This window comes from Buteo buteo, chromosome 25 (assembly GCF_964188355.1).
Source record: "Buteo buteo chromosome 25, bButBut1.hap1.1, whole genome shotgun sequence".
NCBI classification, from domain to species: Eukaryota; Metazoa; Chordata; class Aves; order Accipitriformes; family Accipitridae; genus Buteo; species Buteo buteo.
The window spans coordinates 16,095,493-16,109,052 of record NC_134195.1 but is presented as its reverse complement, the minus strand read 5'-3'; the positions used below and the strand labels follow the sequence as shown (position 1 = coordinate 16,109,052).

The 13,560-nt window shown below is 37.9% G+C and overlaps 1 protein-coding gene across 2 annotated transcripts in view; it reads left to right on the top strand.

Annotated features, from left to right (window-relative positions):
- PUDP (pseudouridine 5'-phosphatase) overlaps positions 1-13,123 on the top strand; it is a 72,616-nt gene extending 59,493 nt beyond the window's left edge. Inside the window, exon 5 of one of the 2 annotated variants that reach the window (XR_012654421.1) lies at positions 12,715-12,850. Coding sequence is in view for 1 of the 2 variants with exons in the window: in XM_075057604.1 (XP_074913705.1) it covers positions 12,715-12,891 (177 nt within the window). In the remaining variant the exon portion in view is untranslated. Of the gene's footprint in view, positions 1-12,714 lie in introns of both variants that reach the window. The other variant, XM_075057604.1, reaches the window with a different exon arrangement.
- The last annotated feature ends 437 nt before the right edge of the window (positions 13,124-13,560 follow it).

Sequence of the window (13,560 nt, the reverse complement as noted above, 5' to 3'; positions counted from 1 at the left end):
AAAGACAAGCTCTTCTACGGCATAAACTAATGTGTGTGTGTGTATGTGTGTGCATATATATGTATTTCCAGATATGAAAATGTACGGATCCCTCTCTGTAGAAACATACTTGGCAATTTTAAGTGCTAATGCTCCATAGATGCTCTTTGGACTTATTAGTAATGTGATGTTTCATAGCCACAGAAGATTTGGAAGGAAAGATTCTTATTAGTTAAAAACTGTCTATCTAAGTTGTGCTTCTTTTTTCTAAGGAGGGTAGTTAGGAGGGCACCCATAGCAGGGAGAAGAACTTTTTTACTTGATAGGGAAGTAGGAAAACACGTGGAAGTGAAGAACCTCGGCTGGCAGCCTGCAGCGCTGCCACTGCTAAGGACAAGACCATCTGATTAAGAAAAGCATTTAGAGCATCCTGAGCAATGTCTTTGCTCTCCATCTAGATGCAAGATGCTGGTAATCTGAAGAAGGTCAAAATGACAATTGTCACTTGAATTTGTAAGATTTTTCTTCCTGTTTCTTTTGGTAACAAAGTTAGAACTTTATCTAGTTGAGATTATAATAACAGTAGTTCTAGATAGAGTAATTGTTTCTTTCTGGTTTTAACCCATTATCTCTTGATATTCCATAGAACTACTTGTTAAATTACTATGTTACTTGTCAGTGAGGAGACTGTTCTCTATGGCTTTGAAAGTATTGAAGTGTTTTATCTGCAGTTGCAGGGTCAGTGGAAAAAATGAAAGTTTTAGTGTCTTTTCTCAGATTGTTTTCCGTGCTAAGACTAGAATTTACAAACCTTTGAAGAATACAAAACAGATGTCTTTAGCTACACCTTCAAGACATGCAAACCCTGAACATGTATCCCCAAGATAATCATTATGTATGGATGAGAAATGTCAGTCTTCACTCGTTAGACATCTCTTCTATCTGGTTTATAAATTTTCTCATTATTGCATATAATGAATCTTACCTGTATCTCACTAGAAGTAGTTGAAATCAATTAGCAAAGTTTGTAAATGTAATAGAGAGGAAACACTACAATTTCTAATCAGGAAAAAATGGGAGATATTTCCTGTATACTGAATCATGGTCTTTGAGATTCTCTTTTGCTTCTTTATCTGACAGCCTGTCCTCCTTTTTTTTTTTTTTTTTTTTTTTTTGGTATTCACAGCATCTTTTACGTGGTAGCCAGAACATATCTTTCAGTGGATTGTGTGGCAGTGATACTTTGTCACCTTGACGTACCTGTTGAAGTCCGGTTTCCCCAGGGAATCCTTATATACTGTCTGGGAGCCAAAGCTTCCAAGTTATCAGTAAAATGCTGCTTGTAGCACTCTGCTGCCTGTCAATTTATCCAGATTCTTGGCAATACCTGTGGCAGCATCTATTTCTGAACTGATTGTGTTGCTGTGTTAGAGGTGGTTTCTTTCAGGTCATGTGTTGTGATGGTTAGAGCAATGTAAAATCACTGTTTGCGGTATGCCATGGTAGTCTTACTAATATATAGATACACATAATTTGATTTTAAAAAGAAGAAAAGAGGGGTGGCCTGTGCTTAGGCAGACACGACTTAGGGTTTTTTTCCCAAAATAAGTATGTGTTATAAGCACATTAACTCTCATTCAGGTGCTTGCTTGTAAGTTGACTGCAAGCATTTGTAGAGAAGGCAATTTGCCTTTGCCTTAACTGTGAAGAAATGTGTTTGTGTCAGTATTGGGGTGACTGAGACACTTCCTAATGGAGTGTTTTCTATTCTCATCATAGTTTCTCTAATGGTCACTTAGCAATATGTTTTGTCTGGGTTTTTTGCACGTTTGTCATTCAAACCTTTATATTTAGAAGTTCCATTACAGTGCCATCTGTCTCTGCACCAGTGAGTGTGGCTGCACACTTCTGAAGAGGAGAGAAAAGCAAATTAATTTCATACTCTCAGAAGAAAAGATAATTATGATAGCTGGTGGACACCAAGTTGACCATGAGCCAGCAATGTGCCATTGTGGCCAAGGCAGCTGATGAGGAGGAGTGCTGCCAGCAGGTTGAGGGGGGTGATCCTGCCTTTCTGCTCCGCACTGGTGAGGCCATACCTGGAGTACTGTGTCCAGTTCTGGGCTCCCCAGTACGAGAGGCATATGGAGCTACTGGAGGGAGTCCAGCAAAGGGCCACAGAGATGATTAAGGGACTGGAGCATCTCTTGTATGAGGAAAGGCTAGGTGAGTTGGGACTATTTAGCTTGGAGAAGAAAAGGCTCAGGGGGGATCTTATTAATGTATGTAAATACCTGAAGAGAGGATGCAAAGAAGACAGAGCCAGGCTCTTTTCAGTGGTGTCCAGTGACAGGACCAGAGGCAGGGGGCACAAACTGAAACACAGGAGATTCCCTCTGAGCATCAGGAAACACTTTTTTACCGTGTGGGTGACTGAGTCCTGGCACGGGTTGCCCAGAAGGGCGGTAGAGTCTCCTTCCTTGGAGATACTCAAACACTGTCTGGACATGGTCCTGGGCAACTGGCTGTAGGTGTCCCCACTTGAGCAGGGGCACGGGCCAGGTGACCTCCAGAGGTCCCTTCCAAGCTCAATCATCCTGGGATCCTGTGATTCTGTGAGTCCATGTAAGATTTATGGAGCATTTGCTTATTTTCTGTATGAGCGTGTATGTATATTATGTGTATATGTACATTATGCATGGGCAATCCATAACATAGTAGCACAATAACATGGCAGCAAGCTTTAGAGTAACAATTCCAACAGTCACAGAGAAATGGACACACTTAGTTTAAATGGGAAATCAACCCTCATCCCTTTTCCAAAGACTCACTCAAACTGTTGAAGGTCAGCAAAGGCAGGATACTTCAGATCAGTGGATTCGTTAGGTAAGTGGTGATTCTTACTTTTAATGTAAAATCATTATTGTGTTGGATGAGCAAGTAGTTTTCACTTAAGCATATGGCCTGTTGCAGTGTTTTGAGGACTTTGCCCATGAGAGGTCGATTTACAGGCAGATAGGTGGTAGTTTTCCTTTTAAATTAGTCTGCCATCTGTCAGCTTCATACCCTGTTGACATCTGGACATTATTTCTGATTGAAATACACAGATGAGAGGGTTTTTAAATAAAATTGGTATTAAGAAAGAGCTGATGAGAACCCAGATAATGATAAACTTGTTTCTTTGAAGAATTGAGTACCCAAAAGAAGTTACTCATGGCAGAAGTTGTGTGACAAGCATAGTTAGTAGTTGCTGATACCATGGCTGGTATTCCCAAGCTAATGTTAATGTTAAGCCAGTGTCATGGCTGTGTTCGTTACTAATCTAATATATATTAAGCTGAAGAAGCCTTAGGCTACAGAGAAAAAGACTTATCTGTACAGACACCATATATATATACCATGTATTTATACACATGCATACATCACAGAGTTAAATAAGCATGTTTTTCTATTTTTGTTCATTGTTTACTCTGAAACATTCATTTACATCTTATGCCCTTTATTCCTTTCACTAAAAATGACCTGTTATTCTGCCTGTAGGCACGCTTGAGTCAAAAGAAGAACTGATAGCCTTTGGTTGAGGCAACTAGTACCATTCTCGTATCTGGTAGAGCTGGTCTAATAGAAAAATAGGTACAGTTTGATAACTGTCCGTCATCAATGCATTTACAAAAAAAGTGTTTCCATGCAGTATTTTAAATAGCTGGATGATATTATTAGGGTAATTTTGACAGAAGTGTTTTGAAATATATTGCAACAGGAGATTAAGACTTAAATAACCTTCTACATGTGAATTCATTTTAAGAGTGTATTAATTTTCATATTTGTAGAAATATTTGAACCTGGAGTTTACAGTGGAAAGAAATTTTTTAGAGGAGTAGACTGTTTTAATGATTGAGTACCATAAAACTGCTTGATATTCACTGGCTTTCCATCTTACAGTTTTCATAGGTTGAAATACCTGGATAATTATTGCTTCCCTAAAATAAATAAAGCAAGCTGATAAAAACAAGCTGGAGATTGTGAAAGAGATTACTTCTCTACTGAACTCCGAAAAAAAAAATTTTGACAATTTCTTCTTAACTTTCCTCCTATTCTTAATATATTTTTCTCACCAGTAATAACTGTATTAATCTAGTAGATCTTGCTGTGCACTTAAAGTTAATCCCTCATTCAGGGTTAGGAAAGTGCTCTCCATTGAATTAATTATTTCTCATAATAAATAGTTCAAAAGGGGTATATCATACATAGTGTATGTAGAAATATGGCATTTAGTATTAATTCTGTTACTTTTGGTGGTAGATTTCATGTTCTTTAGAAATACTATATTTAGCACAGAAATACTTTCTTAGGTAGAGAAAATGTAAGAAATTTTGAGTTCTGAGCTCTGTTTGTCTGCACAGTCAAAGCAGCTTTGCCAACTAAGAGGCTGAGAAATCATCTTTTGAAATCATGAGGGCGGTTACTTAAATAGATCTGATTATCGATGTAATGAGGCATTTCATTTCAGATGTGATATTTTTAGATTGCTATGGCAAAATAAATTTTGGAATTGTGATGTTTATAACTGTAATCCCCTGCCCACAGTTGGGCTTGTGTTGAAAGAGCAGGTTCTGCAAAACTTTCTACAGCCATTTTGTGATTTTGCACTGACAGTCTGCTTTAGGCAAATGCAAGGCGTGCCAGGAATAAGACTGTATTTTGAAGGGATGAACCCCTCTGTGATTTAAACACTGCCCAAAAAGGAGGGTTTATATTCCTCTTGAGTCTTCCAGTTCACTCCCAGCTGTTACGTGGTTGTTCTCCAGTTTATGAGCCTGATAGGAGAATATTTTTCTATTAGGCTACAGAGTTGATTCACAGAAGGACACACAAACACAAGACCCATCACTAGGAGACAGATGGAAACACACACAGGTTAACAGGAGGTTAAAGAAATAGAAGGAAGAAACACTTTTCCTTGGCAGCAAACCATTAGTTTGGCTCAGCTACTTTTGAAACTACCTCCTAGGAACAGGTTAGGAGCCTGATTAGCAGAAAATTGACTAATCTGGTCACTTTTGCTTTTATCTTAAATATGTACCTGGAATTTAATCTAATGGCATATGATGGAAATACATTAAATTGAAGCATGTGTTATCCTTGTATAGATGTAACAGTAATTTTATAATTACTGTTAATACTATTGCTATTTTACAAGTTCATATTTTAGTGGAAATAGTACTTTGAATATCAATGAGTTCAAAAGAAAACATTGAAGTAATTCTGTTTTAGAAAATGACCCCTGAATTGACCCAGAGTCAAACCTTCATACTGTTGTGTTTCAGAATATGAAGCTTTACAGGTTTGTATCTCTTTATGATGTTAATTTATTTCCTTTTTCTAAATAGTGTGTTTATTTCAGATTCAGTGGTTCTTCCTAGTGCTGATTATCTTAAGTTTATTCCTGCTCTTTGGATCTTCCATTTCTTTAACCCTCTTATGGGGTGTGACACTCTCCAAGATATTACATTTTTTTAAAGATTTTAGGAGTCATTCTTGGGTTTGGTTTTTGCTGGAGTAAAACCAGCTTTTAATTTCCTGCTTTCATTCTCTTGGTTTTTGTGAAGCCAGTACTATTAAGTTATTCTTTCAGATGTCATTAAAAAATGATTTATTTTTTTTCTTTTAAAAGTTACAAAAGCCAATTTCCAACAAAAGTTCTTTGAGATTCAGTTCAGGTGTTTACCCAAATTAGGAGTTAATATTTTTTCCAGCTTACTTTTGTACTTTGTTGTCCACCTTCCTCTTAGAAAATCTATATTGAGAACAGAGAATTGCCATTTTTAATATAAGTATTTGTTTTCTGTAGTTGAAATATGTAGAAAATTATAATGTTGTTAATGTTTTGTTTGTTTTGCTGTAAGGTGCTAGTTTGTGGCTTCGCACTTGGAGTTTTATGCTATTAATCTTAAATATTCTCTAAAAGATAACTTTCAGTTGTTTGAAGTTTGAAAGAAAACCACTTTTCTTTCTGATCATGAAGGGTTAAAGTGTAACACAGCTACGTCTCACCAAGTCACTCCAGACTGGTGACACTGTGTCATGTATGGTTCAATGAGAAGCTTGTACTGAATAGAAAAAAAAGACCTTTTCCATGACTTTTTTTCACTCCCAACGAAAACCTGTTTAAAGGAGGAAATGACTTTATGTCTGAAGCATATGTGGATTGTTATTAACACTTCTGTCAAAGATTATACAATAATTAAGATGTTTAGATCAGATTACGGTAAATTTCAGTATGCAAGCTGGTCTTTCTGTGTGGGAAAATAACACTGGTCAAGGAGACGTTATAGAACAAAAAGAAACTATTGCCAAAAAATGATGCTGCTTGAAAAAATTTGATTGCTCCATGAGAATCAGCTGCCTTCTGCAGCACCTGCCGAGTTGGTTCAGGGCAAGTGGTGGCATCCAGTTACACAGAACAGGCAGGTACCTGCCGTCCTCAGCGTGCTGTGCTGCGCCTGCAACTTCGTAGACGTTGCCTGTGCCAAAAAGGTCATTGCATTTATTCAGGAAAGACTTCTGATACGTACTTCCAGTTTCAGTTTGGGACTTCGAGTTTGGATTCATCAAAACAGTTCCTTCTTTGGATGTACCTGGTTTGTATCTCTGATGTGTTTGCTCATGAGATGGGGCCAGCCTCTTCTCCAAGGTGCAGAGTGATTGCGCAGTGGGCAACCGGCACAAGCTGGAACATGAAAAACTCCTGCTAGATGCTCGGAAAACCATCTTCACCATAGGAGTGCTGAAATAGGGGAACAGGTTGCCCAGGAGGCATGTGGAGTCTGCATCCTTGAGGATACTCGAAGCTCACCCGGTCGAGGTCCCAGGCAGCCTGCTCCGGCTGGACGTGCGTTGAGTAGGGGTGTTTCCAAATGGCCTCCAGGGATCCCTTCCAGTGTAAATTATCCTGCGGTTCTGAGCTCTGCATGCAAGGTGCAGTTACTTGAATGTGTTGTGTATTACATGTCAAGAAAGTCAGTTGTTTCAGTAAAGGTACTTCTGTGTGGAAGGGAAGGCAGCACAAATTAACTATGTCATTGCACAGGATTTCTTTTTAGGGCACTTTTAGAGGTACGTGGCATAAAAAACCCCAGCATGTTACGTGGTATGAGTGAGCATCTTGAGTATTTGCCTTGTGTTCTCCGTAAAAGAACAATACTCTTCTATGGCTAATCCAAGCTGCAGTTGATTGAGTTAGATTTCTGCTGCCGGGATAATTGGACACTGTTTCAGAAACGCCTGGGAATTTCTTGAGGCCTGTAACACAAGTTGCCATACAAAGTTCCCAGTGTGCTGTCCTCTAAACACACAGTCCTCTGTGAAAAGAGTGCTCCAGCCATCCGGAATGATCAGAGTAACCCCGCATGTAAATGTGACCTTCTCCCTGCCTCACAGAGCCGCTGTGTCTGGGTCCAACTGTCACTCACAGAAGCACTTTCTTTCACTTGGTCGAGTCTTCAAAACAAGCAAGACATTTGAAATTTCTCCTCCTCCTTCCCCATCCAAACTGTTTTACTCCTTCTGGCCCACCTTAAGATAACGTCCCGTGAACTGGTTTGTGAGAGAGTAGCTACTGGTGTGGGCCAAAATGTAAAGCGGCATTTATGCAGAGAGCTGGAAATGCGGAGTGATCTAATTATGTGCATATGTAAGATACTTCCTTTTTTAAATTTTTTTTTTAATTATACTAATTAAATTTGTTTTTATCTTACAAGCCTTCTGGTAAATAATTTGATTCTTGTACTGGTCTGCAACATACTCCTAGTAGCAAGTCTATAAAAATCTAAATTAAAAAGCATATGTGTGTATAATTTCCAAACAGATCTTAATATGAATCATTGAATCCTGAAGAATGGTGGCTGGTAGTTAGTATTCTGGATACTCTGATGCTTAATTCATTTGATTGTAAGTTTCCAGCTTGTTTGTTCATTTGTTATAGCATTTAAAAACATCTTGGTTTACTCCTCATTTTTCTTAATGGAACTAAGGTGTGTGGCTGTAAGCTGCATGACTTTCTTAAACAGCATATTTAATATGATTCTGTTATCCATGGCTAGTCATATTGACATATGTCCTTAAAATAAAATGAAGTGTAATTCATTATTGCTACTGAGACTTTTCTGAACTATTTCTGGAAAGATCAGGAGAGAAACATTATTTCATTACTGTTTTTTGTTAATTCTTCAGAGAGTTAACACAGTGGGAGGTCAAAATTGCAAATACTGTAGCTGCTTAAAATGCATTTATTCAATAATGTTTAAGTAACTCTGGTGGTAAATGGGTCACCCAGAAATACATTTTCCGCTTGTTCCTAGATACTTTGTATATCAAAGCATAGGAAAAAAGAAAACACAAGTTACCTAAAAAATAGCCCAGCATCTGTGTTATGACATGTTGTTGAAGTTGCCGGTCTTTCCTCTCTTTGTGCATTTCCACCACCTCCCATAAATGATAAACAGTACTATATATCCATTGTAAGGGATATAGATGGGTCTGTGTTGTATTCTGAATTATATTATGGTTCTTGAAAATTCCTGGGTCACTCACACTAGTAACACAGTTGGTCAGTAGTGAAATTATTTTGAAAATCTGAAAAAAAGAGTCAGCAAGTAAAAAGAGATGAAAGTTGTTGAACAAAACAAAACACGTGATTGCAGTAGTAGTATCTTTCAGACTGATAATTTATTTCTTAGATACTACTGAGTTTTGCATTATGACCACAGAATATGGGCTAGTTTTTCGCAATGAGAAAAGTAAAAAAGATTTTTGGAAGTGAATAGTCAACAAGTAACCTGTAGAAATGAAAGGCCTGACCATCTTCTGGTTCACAGAGATGAACAATGTTGTTCTGAAATCGACATGAGCTGGCTGTACTTGAATTTCTTCCTGCAGCCTGTTTTGGGGCTCACTTTGGTGCCCATTGAAATCAGTGGGGATTTTTTTAGTGATAAGATGGAATTTGAATTAGCCCTTAAATGCTTATAGAAGACTGCGTTCTGCGTGTATACGTAAATTAATGTATAAGGTTACCAAATGTTTCCAGAGTGCAAACTTTACAAATAACACATCTCGCTTTTGACCCGTTGATTTGATCATGAAGGAGAAAAATCAATGATAAGTAAAGAAGTTACATACGTATAATATGCAGTCCATAAGAAGCCCCCCCCCAAAATGTGTCACATTCTGATACCAAATGTTTCTGTGTCATTTGAGGACAGAAGATACAATAATCTTCTACTGTCTCTTCTCACCAAGCACAGAAGGAGACTGGTCTTGTTCAGAAGTTAGAGAATGAGCAGAGGGATAACCTCTCAGAGGTCTTACCAGCCCTTTTTGAACCTCTGATTTGAAAACTCAAAATTCCACCATTTTCACATTTTGCTTTCATTCAGCAGGAGGGAAGAGATTATTAGTCTTTATTTTTTTAACCACTTTTGTCTCCAGAATGTGTTTTGATTTGAGGGTTTTCTTTTTTTGGTTGTTTTGTTTTTGTTTTTGTTTTGGGGTTTTTTTAAGTCAGAGTGCATACATGCAGTGGTAGTGTTTAATTTGCAGATTTATTCTATGTGTATAAATTATGCCATCTTTAGTCTCATCCTTCATTCTGGTTTAGAGTTGATACAGTAGGGTCATACATGGTCGAGGATATTTGTTTGATAAGCACTCCTGTGCATATATATTATCTTCACAGGTTTTTCAAAATCTTAATTTCAAAACTGATTTTAATCTTTTATCCTTCCAGACTTCATGGTTATCACTAATAGCAGTAACACTTGTGGATATCCCTGTTAGTTACGTAAATATTCCATCCAGACATTTACAGTTTATAGGCTGGAGAGGCCCTGCTGTACATACCAAGGGCCTAACTAGCACTCTTCTTATATTCTTAAAGTTCATGTAGGAAGATGAGGTAATGAGGTGCTGCAGTGATTTAATTATTTCTTCCTTTGGTTAAGTGATTAATTTTTCTTTTTCTAGGTTCATAGAGTGAAATATAAATTACTATGCTTTACTACTTTACTTTTTTAAGCATCTAGTTCATTCCAAAGTGAAAACTGTCCTATATTAGTATGACCTTTTGAGAGATCTCATACCAGTTGTATTGATCAATGACACAAGTTACAGAAATAATGCAGAGAAGCAGCCAGAATCTCAGCTGAAGTCTGTATAAATCTCATCTGTCTCTCTCAGTTGGAGTGATGCTGATGTTGCAATACTTATGCAAAATGGGGAAGAACTTGGCTGCTTTCATATCTCTAAATTTAGTGTGTGGGTGGGCCAGGACAGTGAACAGTTTATAACATCTCTGTGCAGCAAAGTTAATAAATCCATTTTGTATGTGAACCTCTGCAATCTTTTCGTCATCCATTAAAAATGTTGCTGTGCTGTTGACAGTGTGTGTCAGGAGCAAGAAAGACTGGAGGAAGACCTAGTACACTTATTTCCTGTAACATTAAAGCCACTGTAATTATGGGTCATTTGCCTGGCTTCTTTGGTAATTAAGAGTTTTAATTGCTTCTAGTTCCAGGGAATTAGTTAAGCTTTTCATTATGCATATTGCCTTCCAAAATCATCTGCTCGTCTCGTACAGTAAGCTTAGTGACATCATGGAAGTCAATTAGGTCTTTCAAGGCAGAGCAGTGAAGTACATTTCTTTGTATGGGCTGCATTAGAAAAGGTTTCTGAAAGGCCTTGATAATGCTGTTCTGTGCAACATTTAAGCTTAGTCTTCAAAAGGCAAAGCCTGTCAGGGTTTCATTTACTCGGAGTGCTTAGGGTCACAAACTAAGGTATTGTTAAGAACAAAACCTATAGGCAGAACTGTGCTTCCGTTCTAACAGCAGTTGTTCCAAGCTTTGCAGGATCAGCTGGTTACATATTTGTAGTTAATAACAGTGATAATGATCAATGTTTGAAAATAGCACATTGTTCAAACGGGAATTCAGTGACTGTATAAAGGAAATGAGCACAAAAGAGATTGGTGTGAATCTCTTGGCTCACTAAAAAATCATTAATTAAGTTTTACTTTATTACATGCAAGGTAGAAAGCAGCTCTCACTTTCTCTTGGCAGACTCCAAGTAGTTGCTGACATGTTGACAGGCAAGAATCAATATTTTCAAAAGAAAGGAAAGCAGAAAGAAAGGGATAATTCCCTCTTCCACAGTGCCTGATACAGATGGGTATATATAGTGCAGACATTTAATACATCTTGCAAAAATGTTTCCTTGAAGATAATAAAGTTTTTTGCAGGCTGCAACTCAGTTCTTTTAGAGCGCAGCCAGAACAGAAAAACATTGTGCATCCGGAATCTTCTCTGGAGAAATAGTTGTGTGTTAGAGAGCCTGAAAGATACAGTATGCTGTTGTATGTTCTCCCAGTGTGTCATGTCTGGATTCAGTCAAAAGTTAAACTAAATTTAGCAAATCATTACTCTTACCCATTCGGTATTAGTTGCCACAGTCTATTGTGTTGTGAAGAAAAGGATAAGAAAATCCATCCTGGGTATGTAGGAAGGGATTTGGTAGATCGATAGTGACTGTAGAGAAGGGCTTAATGCATGAGAGAGAAATTTGTGATAAGGCAGAGTTGCACTGTCTGAAGGGTGTGGGGAAAATTGCACTAACCATCCCAACATCTGTGCTAAATTACTTGTGGCGGTAATTTTGGTAGTAGTAGTAGCAGCAGTGCTACTAATATTGATAATAAATGCAGTCTGAATTGCAGAAGTGTTAGAAACCGCTTGTCAGTGTAGATCAGAATTTTTCGGATGGTTGGATGCCAAAGGTTTCTCTGGATTGTCCATGACCAAAAATTCAGACTCAAGACGGGGTAACATCAGGAAGAGGTGCTTCATTATATATACTCTGGAATGAACTCCAGAAGCATTATCTTTTATTATATGACAGTTCAGACTAGATGATTTGTTACATATTTATGTTATATATTTGTTATTCAATCCACTGATGTTAAGTTACAAAGTTCACATAAATAATGTATTGATTATTTTTAATAACTTTACTTCCAAACTGCAATCTTGAATGATAGTGACTATTGTAAGACATGGAACTTTTACCTGACTAAACTGTCTCTCCTGTGAAAGTAACCTTCCAATATAACTGCTGGTTTTCTTTCTCACCATTGCTTTGGAAGAATTAAGCAAATAGAGCATGAATTCAACAGCACTCTTCTGACAAGTGAGTTCTGTCTTAGTCTCCACTCATCCAAAGTCCTAACACTGTAGTCTTCGCCCTCTTGTGCATGTAGGCAATGCCACACCTGTAAGTGAAAGCACTGCTTTTGCCATTTTGCAGGTTGTAAAGTTGGTCTCGAAGAGTTAAATTGCCTGCTTATAAAGGTATTTAAGCACTTGCTTAACTTTACTTTAAGCTTGTGCTTAAACCCATCCCTATAAAACAAATCACTTAGGAACATCTGGATAACCAGTTGCTGAGATTTAAGTATGCATGTTGATGTTTTTTTGAATTGAAATGAATTTAAGGTTAATTACCATGCAGATGTTCGAATTGAGAGGTTTGCCCTTGTTCTAATTAGGGGTGTCTAAGCCAGGAATCGAATTTAGCTTTCCTACCAAGTTTTATTTGGGATCATTCTCTCTTTTCAAACAAAAGATTAGAAGTTCATAGTAACATTATTCTTTAATTTTTTCCCCTCACCTCCTTGTTTCTCAGTGTCTTGTGTTTGAAGATGCACCACTTGGAGTCAAAGGAGCCCTGGCAGCAGGAATGCAAGTAGTTATGATTCCAGATGAAAAATTAAATCCGGATCTTAAAAAGGAAGCAACACTACTGCTGAACTCCATGGAGGATTTCAAACCAGAGCTGTTTGGTTTACCAGCATATGATTAGTGCCCAATGTCTATGAACATATACTTGACTGAAGATAAGGAAAATGGAATGAAATTTTGTGATGGTTTTATGATTGTTTTGCATCTTTTCCTCTCTTCCTCAAAACTAAAGCACAAAATCACTGTTAACACCAAGTCTTCCACATAGTACCTTTGAAATTTGACTGGATTCTTTATGATTTGTCCTCATGATTAATGCTAAATTAAAGCAGCATATCATCTTGTGAAGTGAATCCAGCCTTGTTCTCTGCACATCATGAAGTCTTCTGGTATGGTGGGTTGACCCTGGCTGGATGCCAGGTGCCCACCAGAGCCACTCTATCACTCCCCCTCCTCAACTGGACAGGGGAGAGAAAATACAAGGAAAGGCTCGTGGGTCGAGATAAGGACAGGGAGCGATCACTCACCCATTACTGTCACAGGCAAAACAGACTTCACTTGGAGAAATTAGTTTCATTTATTACCAATCAAATCAGAGTAGGGTAATGAGAAATAAAACTAAATCTTAAAACAAAAAAAAAAAACAAAAAAATCTTCCCCCCCCCCCCCCCCGCCTCCCTTCTCCTGGGCTTAACTTTACTCCCAATTTTCTCTACTCCCTCCCCCCGGCGGTGCAGGGGGATGGGGAATGGGGTTTAGGGTCAGCTCGCTACACCTTGTCTCTGCCGCT